The 19,190-nt window shown below is 33.9% G+C and overlaps 1 protein-coding gene across 2 annotated transcripts; it reads left to right on the top strand.

Moving 5' to 3' along the window:
* The first annotated feature begins 249 nt into the window (after nt 1-249).
* On the top strand, nt 250-17,926 carry LOC101892992 (hydroxymethylglutaryl-CoA synthase 1). Of its 2 annotated transcripts, none has more exons than XM_005174831.4 (2): nt 250-439; nt 15,785-17,926. In XM_005174831.4, the coding sequence occupies exon 2, from the start codon at nt 15,845-15,847 to the stop codon at nt 17,228-17,230; it is 1,386 nt and encodes a 461-aa protein (XP_005174888.1). In that variant the 5' UTR covers nt 250-439; nt 15,785-15,844; the 3' UTR covers nt 17,231-17,926. The 2 variants fall into 2 exon arrangements, with proteins under 2 accessions (XP_005174888.1, XP_005174887.1); XM_005174830.4 differs by lacking the exon at nt 250-439 and adding an exon at nt 7,766-7,958.
* Nucleotides 17,927-19,190: the final 1,264 nt, after the last annotated feature.

The raw sequence follows: 19,190 nt of genomic DNA, 5'->3' as shown, positions 1-19,190 counted from the left end.
AAATACCGAATATCGGCAGGTGCCGTTATATTAGGGCTATACGAAGAGCTAGACCTTACCATATTTATTAATGTGTTTTAATCTTACACATTCTCTGAAACTTTACGTTCTCTAATAGTTTTACGCTTTACATCTTACGTTTCCCTTTAATGCAGTTGGCCAACAGCTGTTTGTGACATTTAAACACAGTCTGCACGGCTGTTGCTCTCTTCGCACTGAACACGCCCCATGGTGGCAAGTGGCTGTCAGTTGAGTGTTCAGTGCCGACGAAAGAAAAACATTCATTAGACATTTAGAAAACAGGGAACAATTCCAGGGATTTTTTAAATCAAAATTTATATTAACTTTTATTAAAAAGAAGTGAAATTTGAAAACCGCCATCGGTGACGGTAGAAAAAAAAAAACAGAAGTAAAATAACAAAACATTCAACAAAACCAAGTAAGTTGAAAGTTTGTCAACAAATTAAGACGAAATCTAATCGCACTGAGGAAAAGTAGAAAATTCAAGTGAAAGTTTTTCTCACTCTTGTTGGGTTGTTGTTAGTGTTATTCAGTATGGGATTACAACGTCCGATTGGATTTTGTGAAATAGCCCGTCGTCGTACCGTTGCCAGCCACAGCTGAGAGGGGGCATGATGTAATAACATAATATATTCTTTTATTATCACCAAAAATAAAAAATATGCAACATGTCCACATGCTGAAGAGTGGTGTTAACCGGATGAATAATGCTGCGAGAATGTGGAAGTGCATTTTAAGAAGGAAATCCATGATTTAATCTCGTCGATGAAGTGGTCGGTGTGAGCATAATGTCTGGGTATTTCATTTCATATTCACATCTTTGACTAAAAGTACGATTTTCATTCATCTTTATCTGTTTGTTTTTATGGTTTTGTTGATTCCAGTCTCCTTTAGTTTTTTGCCGATGGCATGTTCTTGAAAACCAATTGTGATTGGTTAATATGTTGGCATGGATGTTCTTCGTCCGTCTGATGTGTGTGCGTTGACAATCTCGTGTGATTGCGTATGCGGGCGGCGTGCTGTGGCATGGAATACAGTTGCTTCTGCATTAATGAAATTTGCATTGGATCGAGGCCAAACAGATATGCATAAAAGAAAATTGGTATTTTATAAAAATCGGGCTATATTTTGAAAAAAAAAAAAAGAAATTCGTTCCAAGAAGAAACCAAATTATAATTAAGAACCAACCGAATGCCAAATGGTATAGAACCGTGATAAGTAAACTATGATATAGCAAATTGAACGCCTATGAGCACGAGAATATTACAGACCTTGTGATATTGTCATTAATATTTTTGTTCATGATATAATATTGTAATTAAAGTATTGCATACTTTTAGGCGTTAAAAAATGTGAATACTGGGAATAAAAACATGGGATAACTCTAGGCCCGGACTCTATTTTGTAACTTCTTCATAATTTTCTCTTGTTCTCTCACGTTCAATTTTAACATCTTTTTGATCGAATAAAGTTGCTGAATTAGCTAAGCGGTATTATAGGTTATACATGTCGTGTTAGAGTCAAATGCAAAGGGGCTTTAAAATATTTTTTTCAAATTGTTCTAGCATACTTTTAGGCCATCACAAACAGTTTTGGTAATTAAAACAAAATTTTATGGTATTGTATAATTTAATATATTTATAGTTTTAGCATTTTATACCCTTCATCTTAGTATGGATGGTATATAAAATTTTTGAAATTGCCATAATTACCCTTTCTGTTTATCTGTCGGTGAAAAAAGCTCTAGTTTTCAAACGAAATGAAGAAAGTTGAATTTTACTTAAATATATTTTGAGTGCGTAAATTTTTTAGTTTTGAAAATGGGTCATAGTGGTATACGTTTTGGTATAGTCCCCATATAAGCCAGATTGTAGGAGTTGTTGGTGTTTTTTGATGTAGGAAATACCCTTAACGATGTCTCCCGATATTCGGTAGTGTTCACAATAGGCATCATCTCCTTATATAACTGAAACGGTCGAGAATTTACTCTGTAAGTGTCCAACAATCTGCGGCGAGAGACATTGGGAAGCAAATTATGCACAATCTGCCTTGGAGAATAAAGCAGTCATTCCAGAATTAGTTGGAAGAGTACAATGACTAAAGACAACGCGTTAAAATTATTTTCCCCTTGTTATACCCTCCACCATAATATACAGGGTACATTAAGTTTTTCATTCCGTTTGTAACACCTCGAAATATACATTTTAGATCCCACAAAGTACATATATTCTTGATGAGCATAAAATTCTATGTCGACTTAGCGATGTCCTTCCGTCTGTGGAAATCACTCTAGCTTCCAAACGAATTGAAGTAGATTGATATCTGCAAGACTTTTGGTATTGAAAATGGTCCATGTAGATCCACGTTTTGGTATAGCCCCCATATAACGGTACCCCCCGATATTCGCTATTCTGATAATTTTAGCGGCATTATTCGAAGTTTAGTAATGGATACTACTGCCTAAGGCAGAAAATTGTCTGTGCAGGTCCACGTCTTCGCATAGCTCCAATATTACAGTACCTCCCGATATTCGGTATTTTGATGATTTTAGGTACATTATTCACCGATTTCTTTTTTCTAGCTTCGCATTTGAATATGGCTTATGACAAAACAGTAATATAACAGCTACATTCGGTATTTTTAAGATTTTAACAAAATTTTTAACGGATTTTATTGTTTTTGAGAATTGCCAAATTCGTTCCAAATGGGAGGGTATTCAAAGTTCGGCTAGGCCGAACTTACAGCTTTTTTACTCGTTTTTCTGTTTCACTCTTTCGTTAGTTTTTCTCTTAATAATAGAATGAACACAGGTCCTAAATTTTTAAGTTTTTTTTCTATTCCTGTTAACAAAAATATGTTCACTCAATTTTCCTCAATCAAAAAAATATATTTGTTTAACTTTTTTTAACGAAGATTTCCATTTATGCAGATTTGCCTGTAGCTCTTGCACGTTGTACTTTGTCCTATGCTATTGATCGTTCGATAAAAAAAATATTTATCTAGATGAGGAAAGCGACAGGGACATTCAAAGTCTTGCATTGTGTCATTAAATTGTTTATATTGGTACATTGTATTAAATTGCTTTAATTGTTTATCATATGGATTTAATGATTATTTCCAATTTAGAAAAAATAAAATAAAATCCAGCAACATGCAAAACTGCAAGTTCAATTACCTTAATTTGTCGCATTCAATTAAACGGTATGAACTGGGTACCGCTATAAATTACACCATTTTTTTATGTCGCAATTTATGCAATAGAGGGTAATTGGTTTTGGAATGGTATTTTGGACTTGTATAGTGGGCATTTCAGCGATTTCTTGGTTAACAATGGTACGATACTAAAATCAAGTCCATTCACTAAAAATCAATTTCTTAAAATCAAATCCTATTTTCGGAAAACATTTTAAATTAATATTATGTTAATAATCAAAACATAGTCTTCCTGGCCGATCTTATGTAGGCCTTACTTGTTACTTAAAACAAGCCGAGCCGTGGCCTATATAAGGTCGACCAAGAAGCCTACTTTTGTCCAAAATTTGACAATAAACGTAGTTGTTTCAGACTCTCACAATTTTGTCTTCTGACTATTTGTTGGATGGGCTTACTGGTCGACCTTATATAGAGAATGGCCCCAGCTTTTAATAAAAAAAAAATTGGTACACATTGAAAATTTTCAAGAATTCCCTTTATGCAGAATTGACTGTATATGAGTGGTCAGTTCTTATACATTGCACTTTATCGTATGCTGTTGATCGTTCGATTTTGGCAGACAGGAACATGGTCCACACAAGGAAGGCAGGAACATTTAGTGTTTGCATTTGGCCCTTAAATTGTCTAAATTGATGTAGTTTTATCAAATTGCTTTATTCACATATCCTATAGGTTTAACAATCCAATTTGCAAATTAAAAAATAAATAAATACACCAACATGCAATTTCAATTACCCTAATTTGTCGCATTCAGCCAGCATTTAATCGCATTGAACCAGGTACTTTTGTTAATTACAGTAATTTCATTATTATGTAGCCGGCTACGCAATAAATAATGATTAATTAAAAAAGTGAAAACCCTCTTTGATCTAATAAGGGCTATTAATAATTATAGGGGAACGCTGTAATCGATTTCTATTCATAACCATCATGTCATGGGGTTATTTTTTAATTAATTTTAAATTCATATGCAAAAATATAATAACTATTAATAATAGATCAAAATTTTTTGAATATATAATCAAACATTTTCAAAGGAAAAGATAGTAACTTTATTCTTGTAAGGTATTTTAATTTCATTTATAACTAAATAAACCAAATTGGCACCCTGGCTCGATTATTCGATAAAAAAGCAGATCTTTGCCCAACTTTCCAAAAAATTTTGCGCTGCGGTAGGTCGTTTATCATTAATTTCTTGCACTTGGCTTCACACCCAAATCTTTCCGCAAAATTTTGTAACAAAGCCCCAATTGCTGCCAACGACGAGGGATCGATAATTGTTGGTGGTTTAATGTCCAACATTGTAAATTTGGACCCAATATCTGCTTCTGGGAACAAAACTGACCATAAAATGAAAGAAGAGCGGGATGAACTTTCTTAACAGAGCAAGCTTTTTGATAATGTTTTAATAAACTTTCAGTAAATTTGCCCGTGCTGGTGGTGAACCTCCTCTGGACGGTCTGGTCATTTATACATAAGACTTCAAGATGGTATATTCCGCTATAATCCAATCTTTAAACACTCATATCAGCATAATGACATTTGTAGCGTTTTGTCGGGCGGAGATTATTGCAAACGAGAAGGCAGCCGAAATGTTTAGGGATCACTGCAGTGTCATTAGAGGAACAGTTGCTGTATGTGTAGATAGTCAAGCGCCCCTCAAAGCTATGAAGTGGCATTAAATCGAGGGCCACTCTTAACAACAAAAAAACCCTCCCTCAAACACGTGGACTCATTAAGCTTCGCTGGGTTCCAGGACATATTTACACTGCACGGAATGGCTGGTTACCGATTGATGAGTCTGTTAAGGTCATCTGACCGATAATCTCGAGCAGAAGAATAAGCTCTATTCTATCACTTAGTAGGACTTATCAAAGAATAGTGATAGGCCTATTGACTGACCATTGCAGTATCACATATCTGACCTCAACATGGCACAATAGATAAAGAAGTTTTAGAGACGATTGAACATCTACTTGGGCAGTTGGGGGATAGAAACTCTTACGATCTTCTCAGACATGGATCCCATCATGATACAATGAAATCAAGATAGGGCACAGAATCCAATCGATTTTTATGCCCCCACCTTGCGTTTGTAACATCCCTAAATATTCATCGTAGACTCCATAAAATATATTCATGGTCAGCATAAAATTCCAAGTCGTTTTTAATGATGTCCGTGATCCGACATTATTTGACGTAGAGCCTCAAAATTTAGCAGAACAATTTGTATTGTGTCTGAGATAAGTTGGTATTGAAATTGAGATATATCGGTCCACGTTTTGATAAAGCCGCCATATAACAGTACCTCCCTATATTCGGTATTTTGATGATTTTTTGTCAAATTTTTCTACGAATTTGTCTAAAAATTGGTATTTGTAGGCCATAATGGGTTCTAGCTCCGGTGGCGAGACTTTTTGTATATATAGGTCCACGTTTTACTATAGCACACATATAACGATACCCACCGATATTCGGTATTTTGATAATCCAAGTCACATTTACCCACGAAATTGTTTCAAATGTAGTATTTAAGAAGACTTGGTAGGTGAAAATCCTTGAAGTATGAAATTGCCAAAATAGGTTCCCGCTTTGGTATGGCCTCCATATAACGGTCTCACCCACTTTATGGCTTTCTAAAAAAATTAACAACATTATCCACGTTTGAATTCAAATACTTTTATTAAAAATTGTTTTACAATGGAGGGAGGGTATTAAAAGTTCATTTTTTATAGCGAAATAAATCTTAACAGAAATATAGGATAATATTTTTGAAAATAAAGGTAGACCTTTCATTCAATTTTCGCGTTTTTTTTTTGTTTATTTATTCAAAATCAATGCAACAAGTTGTTTTGTTTATATAATATTTATCTACTTTTTGAATGTATTTTAATAGTAATTCCATGGTACAATGAAGAGAAGGTAGGTCAACTTTGAAAAAATTGCAAGTATAGAGGTCTACCTGTTTGGCTTGTAATGTCAGAATTAGTATCAAAACAATAAAAAATCAAACAACTTGTTGCATATATTTTGAATAAATAATTGAAAACCGCGATAACTGAATGAAAGGTCAACACTTCTTTTCAAAATCATGTACTATATATCTCTAAAGGATAATTCCGCTACAAAAACTCTAGATTTTGTCGATGCATGCGTTGAAATGAACATTTTGAAAACACCCGAATTTGAATTTTTTCTGAACAATTTTTTTGTTATTCAAAAGAAAACACATACATAAACAAATAAAGATGACATATTAGGCCAAGAAAATAAAAAAATTAAAATCATATGGTATCATAGACCTACCTCTTTACTTGCAAAATTTTCCAACTTACCCCACCTTCTCTGCATTGTACCATGGATACCATCATCATATGGTATTTGGCCGAAGACATTCCCCAGACAAACCACAATCCTAACTCTATAAATCTTTCCTCTTCGCTTCTATATGTATTTTCTATCCCCAAAATTTTAATTTCAGTTATTGCGTTATTTATTGTTTAAAAAAAAACATGTAAAGTACAAAGTGCCACAATTTCTATTTTAATGACAATGAGGAAATAGCCTATCAAGAGAACAAAAGAAGCTGTTGAGAGAACAAAGAGTAAAACAACAATATGTATTTACATTAGCTAATGGAAAAAAGGTCACTGGCTAGTTATTCCCATGCGAACTTTTTAAAAGCATATCAGACGATACGCACCTTTTGAAAAAAAATTAAATAATATTAATTATCCAATAAAGATAGCATGGTTTTGTCTGCTACTAATTCAAAGGTATGGCTTCTTGGCTTATCAAATGACTTTCAAAATTTCCCTCCAACTTGCCAATCGGACGACAAACCTAAAAACCAAGCAATCAATAGATATAGAATATAAAAACAACTATAGACGTCCAAAAGTTATCAGCTTGCATTTCCCCAATAAAGATAAGACGCACATGGAAATAGAAAAAGAACTCAATACGACTTTCTCACAAATAGCATTGTTCGTATGCAGAATTCCAGAATAAGTAGTAACCCATTCGATGACATTGTTGATGAAAAATTGTATTGTTCCAATTCCCCACCGCACACACAATAAAGGCGCAAAGTGCAAAGTCGTAAATGATTGAAAATAAACAAATAAGATATCAGCATTTGCCATTGTGACGCAACCAAAATTTTCTTTCTTTTGAGTTAGGCGCACAACGAAAAGTTGGAAGCGAAAGATTACACGCGCCCCAGACCTTTGGCGAAATGTGGTGATCCATAGGTGCCTGCTGCTACTGCTGAGCTGAGGCAACAATTCAAAAAAAAAGTTCAACGTCGGCGGTAGCAGCAGCAGCTAATGCATGCACACACAGAGCGTCAGAGTATAAACAATAGCGCCACTACTCTCCAGCCAACCCGCCAGCTAGCCAACAAAACGAAATCGAAATCATTCATATTGGGCCTAAATTCTTGTACTGCTCTCTCAGTTCATTGTGTATTACGTTCAATACAAAAAAAACATTTTTGAGGTTTCTGGTATTGTTGCTGCCGATGTTGATGATCAGTGAGTGTTTAACGAAACTCATTGGCAGACGTTGTGTCAGTTACACAAGTGGTTTTCACTTAAACGGTTGGTTGTGATCGGCAAATCAATAATAATACAAAAAAAAAAAACATTTGAAGAATTTCAAAAAAATAAAAAGTGAAAACAAAAGTCGTGTTACTCTGCAACGAAGGATAAACGTAAACAAAAGTAATTATTTTTCAATATCCTTAATAATTAAAAAAAAAATAATAATAATAAAACAAAAAGCTCAACAAAACAATTTTTTAAACAATTCCATGAAATGTTTAGTTTAAATTGGCATTGATTCCAAGAAAAAAGAAATTGTTTATTTTTGGTAAACAAAAAAGAAATTTGTATTTTCTCCTGGTAAAAATGATTCGCTGACTAATTCATTGATATTTTGTAAATATTGAGGCGATATTGACGTATTTGCCGTTACCTCTCAATATCCAAATGGATATCGATATTTTCGTCCATTGCGCCATAAACGGATTGCTGCAATAAGAAGTGCTTTGGTAATGACCCAAATTCCAATGGGATTTACCTGTTTAATTAACACCTTTTTAAGACAAATTGTGCTCATCACAACCGTTTACACGTTGTCTTTGCAATAAAGTTAGCTATGTGTTGGAATGCCTAGACAGGCAATGTGATAACATGGGGACGATACGAAAGTGTGGTTGATGTTACATTGAATGCTTGATATCTCGTTTGTGTTGTGTGTCCACGTTGGTACAAAAATTGTTTGGCTTTGAAAATATTGTACGGCACATCACGTATGGTGCTTACTATCGTGGCATCGAACCAAAAATTGTTTTGTATCCTCCAGGCACTTTGAAGGTTTTAGCAAGACTTTTCAATAGATTTTGATTGGAAATCGATATCATGAATTATTGGTGGATCGACACGCCTTTGAAAAATTTAAAAATAGGTATGATCATGTCAAAACGCTAATTTGTCCAAATTGCAATGGTTACAAATTTTGAGCTGTTTCGTGGTGCTGTTCGAATAATGCCTTGAGATGAGGTGACACATAAGCGGCTTGGCCTCATTAGCATGGCATAGTAATATCAAATTATAAGGGAAAAGGCGGCAGAATTCCATTGCGGCGCAGGCATCCCTTTATAATATGTCACTAAATATACCATATACTCAACTTTACGTTTTTGAAATTTATGTCTTGCTGAAATGTAAACATTTTTAATTTTAACATGAACCTACCATTATGGACTTCCTTCAAAAGGCGTTTTCTACCCACAAAATGTTTAAGGCCAATGATGCTGTTCAATCATCGGTATAAGTGGTATGGGTTGGCACTTTCACTACCTTTTTTTGCAAAAGGCAAGATATCTAAATCATTTTTGGATCCTGTCCATTGGCACGGCATCTTTCACTCAAATCTTTGCATCTCAGTTTCAACGTCGTTGAAGGATAAAACATGGATATACTTTAAACGACTTTTACCAAAATTAGACTGTAGTTTTGTGATACGAATATTATTTGGTTAAATATTACCAACCAAGTACCAAAAATCACGAATTTATTAGTATCCGTTCATGGCAAAATAATTGCTCCTATAAAAGAAGTGAAAATGTTTGGTCTGAAATAAATTTCTTGTCAGTTGTACGCCCATATCTATGGAATGACTAAACAAGTAAAAAAGCTGGGCGGAACTTTTAAAACGCTCCACCATTTGGAAGGAACTTGAAATTTTTCAAAAAAAAAAAATCGAAAACTACAACATAAATGAAAACCGTTATATGGGGACAATACAAAGACATAGATAGACCTGCATACGAATTTTTTGCCATAAGCTGTAGTACCCATTACGAACTTAAAATACGAAATTTGTAACAATTCTGGTGAATAATGTCGCAAAAATCATGAAAATACCGAATATCGGGAGGTACCGTTATATGGGGGTCATACGAAAACGTGAAGCTGCATACGAAATGTTTTACCATAGGTTGTTGTAGCCATTAAGATCTTCCAATACGAAATTTGAAACCATTCCGGTGAATAATGTTGCTGAAATCATCAAAATACCGAATATCGGGCAATTTTTTTTATTCATAGGCTGTAGAACCCATCACGAACTTCAACAACGAAGATACCGGGAGTTACCGGAGGTCTTAATTTTATGATTGTAGGGGATAGGAGAGATAAGTGAGAAAGTGAAAAAAGGGTTTATGGAGAAGTATAGTTAACAGGGTGGTCTTTCTAGCCAGTAGCAAAACTGTAGATGAGGAAAACGTTGGATTATATATCTTCCCTCTACCAAAAAACCTTTTTCTTGATGGATAATAAATCTCAATATTTTGTAAGTCAGAATAAATTAAAGCAACTTTTTTCCCAATGAGATCTCTATGTAGAAAATTACCGAAAAATATATGCTGTTGGTAACAGCTTGCCTGCTCTGTCCGCCTAAAACCATTAGGAAGGTATTGAATGTTTAAAGTGATAAAACTACCTCCAAAACAGTACGTCTCATTTACGTTAACTGAACGTACCCTACAGACAAACTATAATAATCCGGAAAAATTGTTTTTTGCATTCTCAATGGAAAAAAATATAAAATTAAATAATTGAAGAAGAAATTAAATATCAAATGAACAATGTTTACAAATTTATCTTCATAGAACAAGAATCCATCTCCCCTTCAAAAATACAAACATCACCAGATTTTTCCACATTTTTTTTTTCAGAAAAAATAATGAATGGCTGACAAATGATTAGAAACGTATTGCTCACCAATATTTCAAGATTGTGTTGATATTTTCTTTCACCGGTCATTAACACTCTCCCGCAAAAAAAAAATAAAAAGAGTGATGATTTTAAAGTGTCAGCAGACAAATTCATTTTTTTCAGTTAGAAAGGAAACAGGAAATAAGTTATGGAAAAACAATAAAGCAATAGTAAATGACACAATAGTCTATGATATCCATTTTGATTTAAAAAAAACGAACATTGATTAATTAATGTTTATTTCATCAAAATTTTTCATAAAACATGTTTCTATTACTGGGCATTCGAAAAAACTGACTATTTGTGAGGAGGTGTAAAGAGAAGATTAATTTTTGAAAATATTTTTGTCTAATTCCTATTTTGGTTTCATTCTTCCAAAAAATAGTTGTCTAACAATAAACCAATATTCAGAAAACATTTCTAAGCAAAATCGAAAACAGATGTCTTCGAACGAATCGATTCAGACTTTAAATTATAACTATAATCATAGTTGGTATGATTTAATTCTCACAAATTCCCCATAAAAACTTTTATTTGTTATGTGAAGCCCTACCAAATATGCAATGTGGTGAAGGGTATCATAAAATCGGCTTCGTCCGACTTTAAGACTGTCTTTAATGGTTTTATTTAAAAAATCTGTTTTGACAATAGATGGTTTTAGTGTTTTTGTTTTATTTTGCAAATATATCCTGGCAAATAACTCCAATACTTGACATTCATAATCTTTTTAAACCTCATGTTTCGAACTGACCTTCTAAATATACACCAAGAAATTAAAACATAAAATTGTCCCACATCTTTTATAGTTTCATTTACACATTCCCACCTAATGTCAACTTTTCGAGCCAACCTTGTTAAAAGAAATTTTTGAAATTTCATTTACAATAAAACTGGCTTAAGTGGTCTACAGCAAATGAGTTGGGCCTGTATGCTTTTCCGTATCTGTGCTTTTGTGACACAACAGACAAACGATGCGCCACTAACTTGCGCTTCTAGTTGATATTCCAGTCAGAAAGTCTGACAAACTTATTTCGTTTACAAACAAAAGACAACTGCAACAGCAAAACAAAAATAACAACAACAACAAACAGAACACACAACAAACATTTTGTAAAGAGAAAATATGCTTGGTTTATTTCTCTGGATACCGAAATAAAAAAAAATAAAAACGAAAAAGTTATGTTGTTATGGATTTTAAATTGCAGCTCATTGTGATTTTGAGATTGTTTTTACAGTTTTAGGAGAAAGTTATTGAAGTGTGTGCCCCAGTGTGTGTGTGGGTAAGGCATGGGCTTTTTAGTTAAAATGTAATATGATTTCTTTGAAAAAAAAAAAAAACAAAGTAATGTTTAATTCAAAGGTTTTGCATGGGTTTTATTACACATTAGCCAAGATTTTAATCATAAATATTTCCATTAGAGGTGCATAAGACATTCTTTGTAAAAAAAAACCAAAAATGGTTCCCATTTTTTCAATTTGCTTGTAGCTACATGGGCATGAATTCAGTGATGTTTTTTTACACCTATTGATTTAATAGAAACTAATAAAACCGGAAATATTATATTAGTTATGTGACCAACCAATACATAATTTATTACAACATGTAGATGATGTCCATTTCGAAATCGAAATTTTGTCAACATATCAAAACCTCTCATGCGACTTGATTTTATTTACCCTCTTCAAAGCTGGTGTTTATATTTAGTGCTTTTGTTTACTTGGTCACAAAAGATGAGGCTTGTCTGTCAATAACGCAATCATAGAGCCAATATTTACTAACTTGCTGCTTGTAAACCAGGCCAGAAAGGTTTGAAATTTCGATAACAAAAAAACTAAGACCAAATTACAACAACAATTGACCAGTTATAAACATTTAATTCATGGTCATTTTATTAACAGACAAATACGGTGAAAGTGTTATTTTATTATTTTGAATGTTGTATTGGTACTAAAATATGTCTTGGCATTCAATCAACATTTTAAACATTCGCAATGTATGTGTTTCTTATTGGCTTAGAAGTTAAATTGCCACTTTCTGCATGACGATACGAAATGCGATATAAAAAAAAACAATACCAAATAAATTTTTTGAAACATCCAAAAATTTCATATGAAACATTTAAATTTCATATTAACATTTACATATGTTCCCAATTTGTCGGTTTCTTTAAGTCATATTTTCATTGACAACACTGTTTTCATTGCATAAATATTTCTACGTTATACAACACTGTGATGTTCATTCACTATGCATACATATAATAAAGAAGAAGAGCTACATTGCCGCTACATTGTACTGGAAATATTTTACTTTACATTTTTGATTAAAAGTTTCAAAAAACATATTGAATTTTAAAGGTTTGTTGCATTAAATTACAAACTTACCAAATTGCAACATTCAATCCAAAAAATATGTAATTTTTTCTGCTCAAAGGTGTAATGTATATAAATCATATGTTATATTTACTTTTTCAATGTTAGTCTTGTTTATTGATACCGGAAAAGGAAACTATTTTTATTGCATTTTTATTGTATTTAAAAGAAGTACACACGATTTATCTTGATAACTTAGGCGTTTTACAACACTGTCTATGATTTGTCATCAACTCAGTTTTATCAATGTGACATGAAAATAAGAAGAAGACCGGCACACTCGTTGAAATGCAATAAGCTATGCATTTTAAATGTTTCTTTTTGTTCATTTAGAATCTGTAACATTCTATGTGCACTTCACTTCCCTTTTTTAAGCAACATTTTTTCTTCAAATATTTTAATTTTAAAATTCACTACCGAACTCAAGCGACACTTCATTAAAACCGACGAAACGAATGTACCAACCGACTTCAAACGAACACCGACAATGATGGGCAAGATTTTTTTGCAAATATATTAGTTAAAAAATCACTACCGAACTCAAGCGACACTTCCTTGAAACCGACGAAACGAATGTACGAACCGACGAAGAAAAGAACGAGTTTTTTTTGCAACTGATTTTTTACTTTGCTCACATTTACGCCAAGCGTTAAGAATATGTCTCAAAATGTTTTATAATTTGCTAAATACACAATTTCTTATTTCACCAATCTAGTTTTTTTACTCTTTGTGAGCACTAAATATTCTTATTCTTGCAATTCATTGCGACATCCACAAAAGAAAACCGAGCTTACCGAGCGATGAACGATCACTGACGAAAGTTGCAAAATAGTGTTGGTTAGCGCAATTTTAATGTACGCTGTTATTGTTTTGTCCTGTTTGCAGCAATGTCATCAAATCGAGTGTATACCCAAATGGAATTAGGGGAAGAAGAAGAATTGCATAAGCTCTGCAATTAATCGCAATGGAATATCAAATATTGAGAAATGTAGAGTTTTTTTGTAATTATAATACTTTCTTAAAGATTATTTGCACAGTATTTATTTTTCTATGAACCCGAGCGAAACAAGACCGATCGAACACCGACAAAGAAATGCACGAGATGTTTTGCGACGGATTTTTCACGTTGGCTCGGATTTACATGAAGTGCTTTGAAAATAACTATAGCTGTTTTATAATTTGCTATATACACAATTTTCGAATTTTACACTTCATTTTTACAGTTTTAATATCTGTGAGCACTAAATATTTTTATTCTTGCAAATTCATTGCGACATCCAGAAAAGAAAACCGAGCTTACCGAACGATGGACGAGCACTGACGAAAGGTGCAAAGTTGGTGTTGGTTATCGCAATTTTAGTGTACGTTGTTATTGTTGTGTCCTGTTTGATGCAATGTCATCAGTTGAGTGTATGGAATTTGGGAAAAAGAAGAATTGCATAAGCACTACAAATAATCTCAATAGAATGTCAAATTTTTAGAAATGTAGATATACCATGAAAACGATACACAGGGACAATTATTTGTCATAATTTACACAAGTTTGTATATGTGATTATAACACTTTCTTAAAATTATTTGCACGGGAGTTATTTTTCTGTGAACCCGAGGGAAACAAGGCCGAACGAACCGAGCTTTAAACGACCACCGACAAACAAATGCACCAGTTGGTTTGCGACTAGCTCACATTCCCACAAAGTGCTTGGGAAATAATCTAGTTGTTTTATTATTATGTTCACAATTTTTTAATTTTGCACTCAATTTTTAAGTTTTTGTTACAGTTTGGAAGCACTAAATACTCTTATTCTTGCAAACTCATTGCGACATCCACAAAAGAAAACCGAGCTTACCGAATGATGAACGATCACTGACGAAAGTTGCAAAATAGTGTTGGTTAGCGCAATTTTAGTGTACGTTGTTATTGTTTTGGCTCCTTTGCGACAATGTCATCAATTCCTGTGTATACCAAAAAGAAGTTAGGAGAAGAAGAAGAGTTGCATAAACACTACAATGAATCTCAATAGAATGGCAAATTTTCACTCACAAATAGAAAAATTTAGATAAACCAGGAAAACAATACCGTTTGATTTTTTTATTTAGATTTTTTTTAATTATAACACTTTCTTAAATATTATTTAGACTGTGTTTTTTTTTTTTTTTTCAATTAATCCCGAAGAAAATGAACCCGATTTTTCACTGTGGCTCACATTTACACAAAGCGCGTAGTTAATACCTATAGTTTTTCTATGTATTGCCAATTACACAATTTTTGGTTTTACCATTTGATTTTTTGGTTTTTTCTTTTGGTGAACACTAAATATTCTTAGTTTTGCAAATTCATTGCGACATCCACAAAATATAACCGACCGTGCCAAACTATGAACGATTACTGACGAAAGTTAAAAAACAGTGTTGATTAGCACAATTTCAATGCATGTTGCATTGGTCTTGTCCTGTTTTGTAACAATGTCATCAAATCGAGTTTATACCCAAATGGAATTAGTGGAAGAAGAAGAATTGCATAAGCACTACAATTAAACTCAATAGAATGTCAAATGTGGAGAAATCTAGATATACCACGAATACAGTACATAGGGGCAATTTTTTTGTTATTATAATACTTTTTTAAAAATTATTTGCACAGTGTTTATTTTTCTATGGATCCGAGGGAAACAAATGCGCGAGTTGTTTTGCAACTGATTTTTCAAAAAGCAAGAGGTCGAAAAACAATGTTGATTAGCGCATTTTTTATAAGTGAGGGTGGTTGTAGCGGACGGAAACGATAAACTAAGAGTTGCCACATGAAACATCTTTACATATTTAAAACTTTTTGCAACTTTTATTCCACTACTAATAATGTATTTCTGTTTATTTTTTTTCTTGTTTAATTTCAGCTTAATTTTATTTCCTTCTACTTTCTTGAAGCTGTAAATAGTTACAAAACACCAATAAAAATGTGGCCTGAAAATGTTGGTATTTTAGCCGTTGAGGTTTTATTCCCCTCACAATATGTTGACCAAACCGAACTGGAACAATTCGATGGAGCCTCGGCTGGCAAATATACCATTGGCTTGGGTCAAGCTAAAATGGGTTTCTGTTCCGATCGTGAAGATGTCAATTCTCTGTGCCTGACTGTTGTAACCCGCCTTATGGAAAGACATCAAATCAAAGCAACCGATATTGGTCGCTTGGAAGTTGGTACGGAGACTATTGTGGACAAATCGAAATCGGTGAAATCTGTGTTGATGCAACTCTTTGCCGATAGTGGAAATACCGATATGGAAGGTATTGATACCACAAATGCCTGTTATGGCGGTACTGCTGCTTTGTTCAACTCTATTAACTGGGTGGAATCGTCGAGTTGGGATGGTCGTTTGGCGTTGGCAGTTTGTGCTGACATTGCTGTTTATGCCAAGGGTGCAGCCCGTCCAACGGGTGGCGCGGGGGCCATTGCCATGCTTGTAGGACCAAATGCTCCTTTGGTTTTCGAAAGAGGTCTGAGAGCAACACACATGGAACATGCCTACGATTTCTACAAACCGGATTTAAGTTCAGAATATCCCACAGTTGATGGTAAATTGTCTATACAATGCTATCTGTCGGCCTTGGACACCTGCTATCAGCTGTATCGCAAGAAATTCGAAAAACTCAACCCCCAAACTGGAAAGGAAGGCTTGGACAACTTTGATGCCATTCTTTTCCACACACCATTCTGTAAATTAGTACAAAAATCTGTGGCCCGCTTGGTTTTCAATGACTTCTTGCTTACTGCTGATGAGACAAAACGCGCCCAAAAATATCCCGCATTAGAAAAATTCAACAACCATACATTGGCCACCACCTACTTCGATCGTGATGTGGAAAAGGCATTCATGACACAATTTGCCAATGTCTTCGAAGAGAAGACGAAAAAGTCCCTGCTTTTGGCCAATCAAGTTGGCAATATGTACACTCCATCGGTATATTCAGGTTTAGTATCGCTGCTGGTCAGTGAAAAGCCCGAAAACTTGGTAGGCAAACGTATTGCTGTGTTTTCGTATGGATCCGGCTTGGCCGCGTCAATGTACTCTATTAAAGTGACCTCAAATTCCGATGTCTTCCAGAAATTCGTTGAAAAATTAGACTATGTTATGCCTTTGCTGAATTCGCGCGAGAAAGTGGCGCCCGAGCTGTTTTCCGAACTAATGGAAATACGTGAAAAGAACAATCATGCCGCACCCTATACGCCCACAGGCAGCATAAGTGCTTTATTCCCGGGCACCTACTACCTCAAGAGTGTCGATGAAATGCATCGGCGCACCTATGAACGTACACCAACAATTTCAAATGGTGTCCACTGAGTGGGGTAAAGATCGTTTTGAAGCAGAACATAAAGCTCCAGCTACTATAGCTTTACTTAACACTACAATTATATTTACTCTAGTTAATAATTATAAAAGGAAGGGAAACACACACACACATACAAACTTACAAAAATGTAATTTTTCCGCTTATAAAACTTTAAAAGTTTTGTACAAAGATGATTATTATATAAAAAAAAGGGAAATCTTACTTTAAATTAGTTTAAATTTTTGGTGATTTCTATACAGTTTTACATCTATGTAGCTATGTATTTATTTTCATTTTTCATTTCTTTATAAAAAAAAAAAAACTAAATAATACTACCATAAAAATACAATACAAGCCAGCAAAAACAACTAGTACTTGACAATAATGATGGTGCTGATGATGATTACAAATCGATTATGGTTTATTAACAACAAACCATTTGTGGACCCCATTTAATTTTGCATAACTATGAAAATCTTTAACACTGTCAACTTAAAAATTATTTATTTTTCTAAACTTAAACTATTCTTCTTGCTACCTTATTTCCTAGTTTATTTGTTCTTTTCTTTGCCTCTACAAAGCTAAGTGTAATGTGGAAATATACATCGAAATTAGGTTACGTTTGGTATTACGTATTAATAATTATTATTATTTTTGTTTAATTTATACAAGAATAAAATTTAATTTTACCAAGAAGAATCTGTAAACGTAGTTTTATTGCATTGTGAAACTTTTAAATTGGGAGTTTTGGATTAAAATGTAATAATTTTGGTGTTATTATTTTGTCATTGGTTGGATTTTACAGCATAAATTCCCATATATCATTGCAATTAAGTGGCAACACTTGTATGAAAGACGTTGATAACGGTTGCACGTCGTTATCGACATCAACCAGTGTTGAGCAGTTTTCAAATGAAATTATTGTCAAAACATGTTACCAGATTGTGTAACAGTTGACCAAATTGGTAAACCCAATGGATTTAAATTCTCTATTCCGTTGCATATACGAAAAAGACTTTGTTTAACTCAGGGGAGTGGGGAGAATGGCTTCGACAGCGGCAGTAACAACAAAACTCCCCAGAGTTATTTTATGTGATGAGAGATGTGATGATGTGTAGGTGAAAGATGTGGTGCGGGTGATTCGCGCGTGTGGTGTAAAAAGAAAGAAAATAGCAAGAAATAAAACACAGAAATATAATTAGTGTAATTGAATATATGATTTCATAGTTTTATTGGTGTTCTCTCTTTTCTACGACAAATTACCTTCAGTAATTGGGGTGGCGACAGAGGCCTGTGTGTTTGTGCTTTCGTTTCTCAAAGACAAGTGAACGCAGAGGTTCTAAGTGATCGCAGAGCATCCCTTATCTGTTTCCAATACATATGCAAATACAGACAAGTGAACGCAGAGGTTCTGAGTGACCGCTGAGGGTCCCATGTCTGTATATACATTACAACTACAACTACTTTCAATGAGAGCAAGGTGAGCCTACCGCCAACAACCTATACCCAGCGGCGATCCGCTCACTACGGTATCCGCCAAGGGAATTGTAGAGGAGATGCCAGTGTGCCAATCAGCATCCGTGATTGACGAGTATTGGAAAATTATGGTGGAACGTATCGAACTTATACAGGCTTCAATGTAACAATACTATATCTTTAAGTAGATATTTATCTGCAGCTATTTATGCATCTGTATTTATTTTCCTGTAAAAATAAAGGTGTAGTTACATAGAAGCTGGCTTCTTCGTAAAAGAACAAAAGAGTTTTAAGTTGGATTTTGGTTACATTTCGCCCATAATTTTTACTTGTTCACCATACGCCCCTTTATTCTTCTACGAAGAAGCCAGCCAATGAAAATAGCCTTCTATGTATCTTCACGTTAACATCTGATCCAATCATTTGTGAATCCTAAATATTCTTAGTTTTGCAAATTTATTGCGACATCCCCAAAAGAAATCCCACAATGCCAAA

The sequence above is a fragment of the Musca domestica genome, unplaced genomic scaffold (assembly GCF_030504385.1).
Source record: "Musca domestica strain aabys unplaced genomic scaffold, Musca_domestica.polishedcontigs.V.1.1 8, whole genome shotgun sequence".
In the NCBI taxonomy this organism is placed as follows: domain Eukaryota; kingdom Metazoa; phylum Arthropoda; class Insecta; order Diptera; family Muscidae; genus Musca; species Musca domestica.
Note: the sequence above shows the minus strand (reverse complement) of the source record. Positions and strands in the feature narration are given on the sequence as shown.